Genomic DNA, 10,864 nt, shown 5'->3' on the forward strand with positions numbered 1-10,864 from the left:
CGGTCCTCCAGGCTACGGGGCGCTGGCGTGGGGAACGAGTGAAAGGCAGCTAGAGAGGCAGGCTTTGGGGTTGCCAGGGAGCGGCTGGAGACTGACTTCCGTTTCCGGCGACTGAGGCACGAGGATCTCGTGCCTTAAGCCAGCGGGAGAATGCGGCCTTTGACCGAAGAGGAGACTCGTGTAATGTTTGAGAAGATAGCAAAATAGTGAGTGCGCGGGGTGGAAGAGGGAGTGTGTGTGGCCGGGAGGGGCGTGGGGGGAGTAGGGTTGCGCAGCCGGGACGAGAAAGTTCGGGCGCGACCTCCAGTTCTCCATTTGCTCTCAGCATCGGGGAGAATCTTCAGCTGCTGGTCGACAGGCCCGACGGCACCTACTGCTTCAGGCTGCACAACGACCGGGTGTACTACGTGAGGTGAGGCGGAGACGGGGGGCAGCATGGACTCGGGTGGGGGCCTGGGTCCCACTAGCCTCCCTCATCTGACAGCTCCTTCTTCCTTACTCCTTTAGTGAGAAGATCATGAAGTTGGCTGCTAACATCTCCGGTGACAAGCTGGTGTCGCTGGGGACCTGCTTTGGAAAATTCACGAAGACTCACAAGTTCCGGTTGCACATCACAGCTCTGGATTACCTTGCACCCTATGCCAAGGTTTGTGCAGTGGTTTCCAGTCTGCCTCTGGGGATGGAGGAAGTCAAGGATGAGGCCCACTTCAGCGCGCAGATAATTGGGCAGCTTCTCTGCCACAGAGTCCCCGACAGTGCTTGGGGTCAGTGCCAGCACATGGAGATGTTTGTGGGTCGTGCTGTTCGGGCATGGTTAGGGCCTCGGGGTACGAGTGCTGTATGGCGCTGTGGTTCTAGTTATCTCCAGCAAAGTAGAAAAGCCTATACAGATCCAGCTGAAGATTAAAAAGCAAATAGGAGGCTGTGATGAGGAACAGAGTGGGGTCCAGAAAGAGAGCTGTTAAACTGTCCAAGGGAGAAGTTGCTTCTAGAATTGAGAAAAGAACCTCCTGGCAGTTCTGTTCAGGCGGTGAACAGAGTGAGGGAAACATGCATCCTTTCTTTTCCTTAAAATTGTTTCAAGAAATTAATCACAGATCCAGCAGCCAGCTTATCTGCAGGGGTATGACTGTTAGCATTTTTACGTCTCTTGGATTTAATTCTCTTTTTTATAGTATAAAGTGTGGATAAAACCTGGAGCAGAGCAGTCCTTCCTGTATGGGAACCACGTGTTGAAATCTGGACTGGGCCGAATCACTGAAAATACTTCTCAGTACCAGGGAGTGGTGGTGTACTCCATGGCAGACATCCCTTTGGTGAGTAGAGATGGTAGCTCGTACACAAATCAAGTATCTTTTTTTCAACAAGGATGTATTTTCAGTCTGTGTGCTTGAGAGAGAAAATTTTCAGCATCTTTTGAATTGTTGGAAGAACTGTATTTTTTTCATGCTTGTTATTTCTAGCCCTCAGTGCATGCTTATTGAATTGCTTGAGTGAATCAGTGTCTCTTCTTTTGAATCTTAGGGTTTTGGGGTGGCAGCAAAGTCCACACAAGACTGCAGGAAAGTAGACCCCATGGCGATTGTGGTATTTCATCAAGCAGACATTGGGGAATATGTGCGGCATGAAGAGACATTGACTTAAAAACGAAATCGTCGCAAGGACTTGTGGCTGTGTGGAAGGGCCTAGCTTTGTTTCCTGTGTCTGTGTAGGCTCCACCATCCTGTTGTATTTTGTCAACACTGTGACTTCTTCAGGGACTTTTTAGTGTAATATTCTATTATCGACGATTTCAGGCTGGATTCTTATACACAGAAATGGCTCAAAAATGGGGTTTCAGATCTTTGTGTTTGTGACTAAATAGAATAGTGTTTTATGTTTGACTCAGAGGGCTTCTTGTTTTGAGTAACAGCTTCTGAATCATTGGAACTGAGGACAAGAATAGCTTATTGTTATCTGTGATAACATTATTTTCCAAACACATGAAAGGAACACAATGAATTTTCTTAATTATTTATTAGTACTATGCAAGATAGACTAGTAGGCCATGTCTGGGATTATACAAATGAAATTTGGATAAAATAATAACAATTTATTCTGCTAATTTTCCATAGGGTAGGTGCTGTGTGGTGTGGAAGAAAAACTTGGATTCACACCCGAATTCTGATACCTACCAGCTCCAGGGTCTTTGATGAGTCATTAAATTTTAATAAGCTTTATTTTCTTCTTCTGTTTCAAAAAACAGCGTTAATTATCTACCTAAGAATGGTTTCTGGAATCAGAAATCATCGTTGTAAAACATTTAGCACAGTGCCTGACAAATGATAGGTGTTGAATAAATGGTAAGATTTTTATATTGCATATACTGAGTATTCCTATTACTGAGAGTAGGATTTTATGAGTATAGTTTGATTATATTAACTTGGTTTTTATAAGCTTTTAATTATTATTGAGGTCATGATAGTTTATAACATTGTAAAATTTCAGTTGTACGTTACTATTTGTCAGTCACCATACGAATGTGCCCCTTCGCCCCTCGGGCCCACCCCGTAACCCCTTTCCCCCGGTAACCACTGAACTGTTGCCTTTGTCTGTGTGTTTGTTTAACTTCCACGTATGAGTGGAATCATACAGCGTTTGTCTTTCTCTGGCTTATTTCGCTTAACATAATACCCTCAAGGTCCATCCATGTTGTTGTGGATGGGATGATTGTTCTTTTTCATGGTTGAGTAGTATTCCATTGTGTGTGTGTGTGTGTGTCTGTGTATATATATATACACCACATCCCTAACCAATCATCACTTGATGGTACAAGCTTTTTTTCCCCCTTGATCTTTCTTTCTTGGACAACATGATCCCAGGCTGAATGTTATTTTTATCACCTTGATTTCCTAAAACATAATTTCTCTTACGAACCTTTACTTAACCTGACTCGACTAGACAAAAAGCACTAATCAGAGACCCTGAAATAATTCAATTCCTCCCTCCTTCCCCACATCTCCCAAAATTATTTTTAGAATTGTTAAAATATTTTTTAAAAATGAAAAACATTTCAAAAATTTTAAAACCAGCTGTATTGTAAAACATTTTCTTTAACAAATATACTGCTTATTTTAAATTCCAAAGGTATTTTATCTCTAAAAATAAACATTTTTCAACTACAAAAAAGCAGTCTACCAACTCCTATTTTTGTATGCAACATATAAAACCGGATTTCTGTTTTTGTCCCATTTTTTCCAACTCTTCTCCCTTCTGAGGTTCTCTGTTAACCTCTACATAGACTTAGTGACGGTTGAGGGACTGCTATATGATGAACAGTATTTTGATGGTAACGTTTATTTTATTGCCATTTTTTGCCTGTGTAGATGACAGCAACAGACTAAAACTTTCTAACAGGGGAAATTGATCTTTTTCAAGAACTTTACAAAGCTGGTTTGACCAAAGCTTTGACGAAGGTTCTGCCCCAGAAGGAAAGAGCCACGGCACTGTAGTTGTTTTAGCTTAGCATCTTGGCTTCTTTGTGCCTGTAGTCAGTGGGACATTGAAGAGACGCTTCAAGAAATACAGCTGCAGGATTCCAGAAAGAACAATAACAAGGCTCTGGGCTGTTGACCACCAGTTCACATAGTTATAATTTGATTGGAGAAGGAAAAAGTCCGCCCTTTTCCTCATTCGGGCAAAGTTGTAGTATCGCCACATGTGAAAGATATTGTTCTGCACCTTTTGTGTACTCTCCTGTGGGACACACAATAAAATAAAGGAGTCCTCCCTACCTGCCATCTAAGCTCACCTGGGTGCTTACCAGCACTACCCTAAGTTATCTGGAAGTTGAGTAACTTATTTGTATGATTTTATGATATGTAGTAAGTCGGCTTTTGTAGTTGATATATTCTGGTTTTGCTGTATATGAAAAAGTGGCCTGGACTTTAAATAAAAATAATTTTTATAATGAAAAACTTCAGTGCTGAAACTAGAGAGCCCTTGTGGAGTGTCTCTAGATTTACACATTTCCTCAGCACATAGTGCCCTTCTGGGGATGTCTTCTGTTCTTTGTATATGGTAGAAAATAAGGGCCTACAAACTTTTAATTAAAGGACAAGATAGTAAATATTTTGGGCTTTGCAGGCCATATGGTCTCTGTTGCAACTACTCAACTCTGCCATTGTAGCACAAAAACAGCCATAGACAAGTTGTAATTGTCAAATGAGTATGCTGTGTTACAGTAAAACTGTGTACAAAAAAAGGCAGTGGGCTTTTGTGCATCAAGGAGACTATCAAAAAAGGGAAAAGACATCCCACAGAATGGGAGAAAATACTGCAAATCATATCCAGAATATATAAAAAACTCTTAGACCTTAACAATAAAAAGACAATCCAATTTTAAAATAGAGGATTTGAATAGACATTTCTCCAAAGAAGATATACAAAGGGCCAAAAGCACATGAAACGATCCTCAATGTCTTTAGTCATTAGACACAACTCAAAACCACAAGCTAGGAGCTGGCCCTGTGGCCGAGTGGATAAGTTCACGCACTCCGCTTTGGCGGCTCAGGTTTTTGCCAGTTCGAATCCTGGACGCAGACCTGGCACTGCTCATCAAGCCATGCTGAGGCGGCATCCCACATGCCACAACTAGAAGGACCGACAACCAAAAATACACACATATGTACCGGGGGGCTTTGGGGAGAAAAAGGAAAAATAAAATCTTTAAAAAAAAAAAAAACCACACGCTATCACTTCTCACCCATTAGGATGGCTATAATAAAAAAGACAATAAGATGTCGGCAAGGATGTGGAGAAATTGCAACCCTCATACACTTCTGGTGGGAGTGTAAAATGGTTTAGCTGCTGTGGAAAACAGCAGTTTCTCACAAAGTTAAACAGCTACCATATGACCCAGCAGAATATACCACTTCTATGTATACAGAAATGAAAACATGTTCATAACAGCATTATTCATGATAGCCAAAAAGTGGAAATAACCCAGTTGTCTGTCAACTCATGAATGGATAAACAAAATATGGTATATCCATGCAATAGAGTATTATCCATAAAAAGGAATGAACATGTCAAATGAAAGAAGCCGGACACAAAAGGCCATAATGTATGATTCTACTCATATGAAATGTACACAATAGGCAAATGTATAGAGACAGAAGGTAGATTAGTGAGTGAGTACCCAGGTCTGGGGGGCATGAGGGACAGAGTGACTAATGGGTATGGAGTTTATTTTGGGGGTGATGAAACTTCTGGAATTAGATGCTGGTAATGGTTGCAGGACCTTGGGGATATATAAAACCCACTGAATTGTACACTTTAAAATGGTGAATTATATCTGAATTAAAAAACAGACAGGGCCGGCCCCGTGGCTGAGTGGGTAAGTTCCTGCGCTCTGCTTTGGTGGCCCAGGGTTTTGCCAGTTCGGATCCTGGGCGTGGACCTAGCACCGCTCATCAAGCCATGCTGAGGTGGCGTCCCACATAGCACTACTGGAAGGACCCACAACTAAAATATACAACTATGTACTGGGGGGCTTTGGGGAGAAGAAGGAAAAATAAAAACAATAAAAAACCTTAAAAGAAAAACAAGCAATGGGCCAGATTTGGCCTGTGAGCCAACCCCTTGATATAAAACAAGTGAGGAATTTGAAGAACTCTGAGTCATGAAAGTTAAAGTCTTCAAATCCCCTTACCTGGTTGGTTTCTAACCAAATGAGCCCTCACTCAAATGATGGTACTTCCATAATTTTATTTATTTATTTTTTCTTTTTTGACGGAGATTAGCCCTGAGCTAACTACTGCCAATCCTCCTCTTTTTGCTGAGGAAGACTGGCCCTGAGCTAATATCCATGCCCATTTTCCTCTACTTTATATGTGGGACGCCTACCACAGCATGGCTTTTGCCAAGCGGTGCCATGTCCGCACCTGGGATTCGAACCGGTGAACCCCAGGCCGCCGAGAAGCAGAACGCGCGAACTTAACCACTGTGCCACTGGGCCGGCCCCGGTACTTCCATAATTTTAATCTTTCCTCCAAATTGAAAATCAGTTTCCACGGATGTTTATCTCCCACAAAACAATTACCTCAATTGCATCCAGAGTATCATTCAGTTGTTTTCTCTCATTCTGTTTGTGGTCCATCTCAGGATCCTCATAGAAGACTCCAAAATTGAGGTACACTTGCACAGAACCAAAGCGATTTTGCTGATTTTTTAGACAAAGCTGATAAAAACCTGTAGGAATCCCTAGATCATTAGCAAGTCTTGGTCTCCCACCCTTTGCTGATCTCTCACCCTCCCACCCTCTAAATTTCCCTGGAGATGACTGTTCTCCAGTGTTAAACGTGCCTCTATAGCACCTTCTTTTTACTTAGGAAGCACAAAGACCCAATTTTTGATGTGGAAGACACTTATCTTACATGAAACTTATTTTACTAAATATTATTTACAACATGTTTTGCCAAATTTTAGTAACTTTAGTTCTATACTGGATAGAAAACAATGTTTTCTCCCTCGTTTTCAACCTATAATTCCCACATCCCTTATTAAGGAACTTCTCAACTTAATTTCAATTGAGTTGAAATTAAGAACATTGTGTTTGCCTGCTTCTTGTACACCGTTAGAGCTGGGGGATACCATTGTGAACTTGAATCTAGGGAAAAAATTGGTATGTTGTGAATAAAAGCAGTTATCCTGCTGGAGTAACTTCCTGCAAGGTGGTCTGTACAGGGACTGCTGGTTTGGGGCATGGACTGGTGCTGGTTCTCAACTGGAGTCACCTCCCCTTGTGTGGGGAGCGGGGAGTGGGGAGGAGCAGGATTTGAAAGGTGTGGCCGTGTATTTGATTGTTGAAATGATTGGAAGGCACTGCTGGCATGTAAGGGCCAAAGATGCTAACTATCCTATAATGCTGAATATCCTGTGCTACACAAAGGGGCATTGTTTTATGCCCCCTGTTGAGAAACACTGTCTTTTTTTGTATACCTGGCTGGTACAGAGGGCAATTAAAACTGACTGGTGCCGTCCAGGATGGGGATAGGCTCCATCTGGCTGTAGGAATTTTCTGGTGACTGAAGGAGTGCTTTTTTGTGGAACGTGGATGTTTTTCGTGGCCTTGCATTTTCTTTTGTTCTAGTCTGCTTTTTGGTAACTGGTTCAAGTATTCTGGTGACTGGAAAGAAACGCTATCTCATAATAAATTTATTAATTGGAATTCTGTATCATAAATGAGTCTGTTTTGGTCATTTTCCCATAAACTAGTCAGTTGAGATGATGAGATAAAATTGAGCTTCTAGACCCTGGAGTTAGAATAATTAGTCACCTGGAGACTCTGCCCGCAAACTGCTAGTGGACTGCCGCTTAATGTCCTTGGCCATCGGCAGTCTGCAGGAAAACTGGTTTTTGGTATTGAAAGCTAAATTTTTTTCTTATCGTTTCACCATCCCTATGTGAAAAAGCCCAGGCTTTTACGTCTCAGATAGTTTCAATATTTCATTATTTCCCCAATTTCAAAGAAACTTATGATTATTGTAATAGCTGTGGTGATGAAAACAGACCTGTCTCTTGGGTAGGGAAGTTAATCTGGCCCCGAACATCCTGAGAGGTATCTATGAGGAAACCCTGTGGGGTATGTGCGGTGGCAGCAACATGCCGGTCACGTGACATTCCCACTGTCCGCTGAACCTGCCAAGACACATTAAAGAGGGAGAAAAGTCCCTGCTGCATCACCAAGAAGCTAGCTAATTGCCAAGATTGACACTCCGTGATCATCAGCACAGTGGTTCTCAATCAGGGATGGTACTGCCCAACATCCTCTGGGAATTTGGATTCAGACAACAGTGGTGTTCGGGGCTAAGGAAGGACAGCAATGCTGAACATCCTGCCATGTTAGAAACAGTATTGCAGGACAAAGAATTGCCCAAGATCCCAACAGCACCCATGTTAAGAAGACATGTCTCAGACCATACAGCTGGCATGTATCGGTTGGTATGTATGATTCTGGCCCTGGAGTTCTTAACCGAACTTGCTTGGTTTTGACTTCCCTGGTGGTGTTCCAGATTTAGGCACTTGTCCTCATGCTGGGTCCTGATAAGCTCAGGCTACAGCGAGCTAACTAGTAGCTACTGTTCTGTTATAAATTCAGAGATAAGAAAAAGCTCTGATAAGTTAATTTAAAATGTTTTAAGTTATAGCGGCATGGAATAAGATCAATATAGTCTATTACTATGTAAACAAAAATTAGAAAGTTAACAGGTTTCTAAGATAAACAAAAGAAATGAACAGCCTTTAACTTTACTATTGAGGAGACCATCTTTGGGCACTGTGGTCTAAGACCAAAGGATGGGTGAAAGGACTTGGCCTGTGAACAGGCAACTTGAAAACATTTACCTTCCTAAAAGAAACAGGACTGTCTGGCTGAACAGAGAAACCTTGAGCGAGTGATTCTCCAATTTGCTGGAATTACCCCTAAAGGCAGAGTGGATGTTGCTCCCCAAACCTCATAAACTGAAGTGTTTCTTTGAAATCTCTGGGTCTGTCTCCAAAGGTCATGTGACTTTTCATTCGACTTTGTACCATAGCCATATTGTTCTAATATTTTAAAAATGTATCCTCTCCCCTCTCCTCTCCAAATGGGAGTAAATGTGCTGGTTCTCTCTCCTGGAAGAGGCACACTGTTTGTCCCATGGCTTTGAGCACACATCCAGCACCCCCAGTTTGAGAAGCCAAGCCACATGTTTTAGTCACTATTCATCCATTGAGAGTTTCCATCTACCTGCAGGTCCATTTCATTAACAGGTGGGGAATCACAGCATAATAAAGACAACCAGAGCTTGTGTTCGTCTAAAACCTGACCCACTTTACAAAAAGAAACAAAAAAGCCCAAGTCCCCAGTATGGCCAGAGGAGCCCAAGTACCCACCTCATAACTGAAATAGAAGTATCCAGTCTGGCGGGCAAATTGCCAAAAGCATTCTGTGCCTCCTGAAGGGATCATGATGGCAAAGTCACATCGATCTGCTCCATGGAAGAGTGTCTGGTCCCCAGAGCCACTAAGGGGTTCTGTCTTCTGGCTCCTAGCAGAAGTCACTAGGTTCAGAACCACCAGTCCAGCCCCAAAGAGCAAAGGGAACATGCTGCTCTCTTGAGACTCCTCTGCAGGCCAAACTGCTTGCAGCCCAGTGGAACCAAGAGATTAGACCACTACTGGGGTAATCATTAACTCCACAAGTCACACTCAGGCCAGTTTCAGGGCCACACAGAGATATTCCATAATAGAACTGGCATGATACCCCCATGTTTGGCTCACAGGAAGTGTTTGCTTTCACCTCAAAAACTCAATGGCTTACCAAACCTACTTCACAGGTGCTAGATAGGATCTACCACTTCAGAAGAGGTATTTCCAGCCTTCCTTTGGGCTGTTATTTTTCACTTCTTGCTTCTTGGAGATAAACATTGGGTAAGTTTACTTACAACCATCTGAATATATAGACAAAGGGGGTCTAGGGAGTTTTTTCTCTTATTCATATCAGATTGCTAGATGCTACCTATTGCTCCTCTAAGACATGTGGGGCAACACCTGTTAAGTGGACTTTCTGCCAGTACTACAGCTTAGAGAGCCAAGCACAGCATAGAAATGTGTGCACAACTTTAAATGGATGAACAGAGTGAGCAAGAGACAGCGGTCAAACTCCTCCACTGGTAATCCTCCTCGTTCTGCCACCTTCCACCTGACTGATACACTCATCTAAAGCCATTCAAAACCCACTTACAGATTATATTGTTCAAACCCTTGATCTTTCTTCTTTTATCCATGACGTCTTCAGCACCCACAGGGAGAGAAAGGCTCATTGAACACCCACTGACTCCATGGTCGGCACGGAGCTAAGAGATTTACCTGCATCTTATTTTATTCTCACAACTGCCCTACATGGGAGATATCATTACCTACTGCATTAGAGATGAGGAAATGGACATTCAGGATTCCAGTGGCTAGCTCACCATCCCACAGGTACAGGTGGCACAGCTGAGGCCAAGTGGGCCATACACTCTTACCTACCAGGACAGTGTTCTGTCAATCTCTTGAGTTCTGACAATGTCAATTTTTATTTCAGCCATAATCTTAAAAAACAAAATAGCATTAGCACCTTCTAACCAAGTATTACTTTAGAATTCATCGCATTGATTCCAAGTGGTAATCCTTTAACTGTCCCAAGCTAATAACTAAAGAACAGCCTTCATAATTGTGTTCAGTTCTAGCGAAGGCCAATGATATCACAGCGCTCTGAGGCACAGCGGCTCTGCAGCAGTCTTGCTGAGGAGGAGGTGGGGAAGGTAGGAGACTGGGATCATTTCTCAGTTCACAGTGGCACAGGTACTCCCACCCGAGTCCCAGCACCGCCACAGTCCTAGCACTACTCATGTCTCCAGCAGTGACTTAGATTCAGCAAACAGTCATGAGTTCACAGTAAGTTTTATAGTTCTATAGAAGCGCTAGGCAGAGTTTTGTTTGTACACATTTCAGTAACATCATAATAAAAATAACACTGAAGTTATGTTAAAAAATGTTAATGGACCTATGTGTTTCTCAAATTTGAGAAGCACTGATCAGGATATTTTACTTCTTTAAATGCATCACAGTGTCGCTCTTCTACCTAGAGACCACCATCTAATGATGTGACAGTTGACGGGAGAAAAGCTTCTGGATCCTAATCTGATTCGGAGGGAGACCTCAACTAGCTGAAACCAGATGGAGAGATGGCCAGATGGAGAGGACATCATGTTCTCACCTTCTCACTGTAGTTTCATTTGGGGTTAACTGACAGAAAAACAGTATTACCAAACCCCCAAACATGTAGTTAACAGGTAAT

At 42.6% G+C, this 10,864-nt stretch overlaps 2 protein-coding genes across 3 annotated transcripts; one reads left to right on the top strand and one right to left on the bottom strand.

The window, feature by feature from the left end:
• Positions 1-21: 21 nt before the first annotated feature.
• Positions 22-10,814, top strand: NIP7 (nucleolar pre-rRNA processing protein NIP7). 2 transcript variants are annotated; one of them, XM_014827673.3, is made up of 5 exons: positions 22-206; positions 326-412; positions 508-646; positions 1,176-1,316; positions 1,525-3,168. In XM_014827673.3, the coding sequence occupies exons 1-5, from the start codon at positions 151-153 to the stop codon at positions 1,642-1,644; spliced, it is 543 nt and encodes a 180-aa protein (XP_014683159.1). In that variant the 5' UTR covers positions 22-150; the 3' UTR covers positions 1,645-3,168. The 2 variants fall into 2 exon arrangements, with proteins under 2 accessions (XP_014683159.1, XP_044616658.1); XM_044760723.2 differs by lacking the exon at positions 1,525-3,168 and adding an exon at positions 10,653-10,814 and having other exon boundaries at positions 41-206.
• TMED6 (transmembrane p24 trafficking protein 6) lies at positions 3,051-9,922 on the bottom strand. Its single transcript, XM_014827672.3, has 4 exons — positions 8,917-9,922; positions 7,554-7,680; positions 6,083-6,231; positions 3,051-3,735 (listed from the first exon to the last, which is right to left on the bottom strand). Exons 1-4 carry the CDS (start codon positions 9,127-9,129, stop codon positions 3,502-3,504), a joined length of 723 nt encoding a protein of 240 aa, XP_014683158.1. The 5' UTR covers positions 9,130-9,922; the 3' UTR covers positions 3,051-3,501.
• Positions 10,815-10,864: the final 50 nt, after the last annotated feature.

This window comes from Equus asinus, chromosome 28 (assembly GCF_041296235.1).
Source record: "Equus asinus isolate D_3611 breed Donkey chromosome 28, EquAss-T2T_v2, whole genome shotgun sequence".
Lineage (NCBI taxonomy): Eukaryota > Metazoa > Chordata > Mammalia > Perissodactyla > Equidae > Equus > Equus asinus.

What these genes read in the sequence shown, in the direction of transcription:
- NIP7 (XM_014827673.3), top strand. Translation starts at nt 151, where the DNA reads ATGCGGCCTTTGACCGAAGAGGAGACTCGTGTAATGTTTGAGAAGATA. An exon ending in TTTGAGAAGATAGCAAAATA is followed by an intron (nt 207 to 325) that starts GTGAGTGCGCGG and finishes ATTTGCTCTCAG; the next exon opens with CATCGGGGAGAATCTTCAGC. An exon ending in GACCGGGTGTACTACGTGAG is followed by an intron (nt 413 to 507) that starts GTGAGGCGGAGA and finishes TTACTCCTTTAG; the next exon opens with TGAGAAGATCATGAAGTTGG.
- TMED6 (XM_014827672.3), bottom strand. Translation starts at nt 9,129, where the DNA reads ATGTTCCCTTTGCTCTTTGGGGCTGGACTGGTGGTTCTGAACCTAGTG. An exon ending in CTTCCCTACCCAAGAGACAG is followed by an intron (nt 6,232 to 7,553) that starts GTCTGTTTTCAT and finishes GGATTCCTACAG; the next exon opens with GTTTTTATCAGCTTTGTCTA. An exon ending in ATACTCTGGATGCAATTGAG is followed by an intron (nt 3,736 to 6,082) that starts GTAATTGTTTTG and finishes TGTGTCCCACAG; the next exon opens with GAGAGTACACAAAAGGTGCA.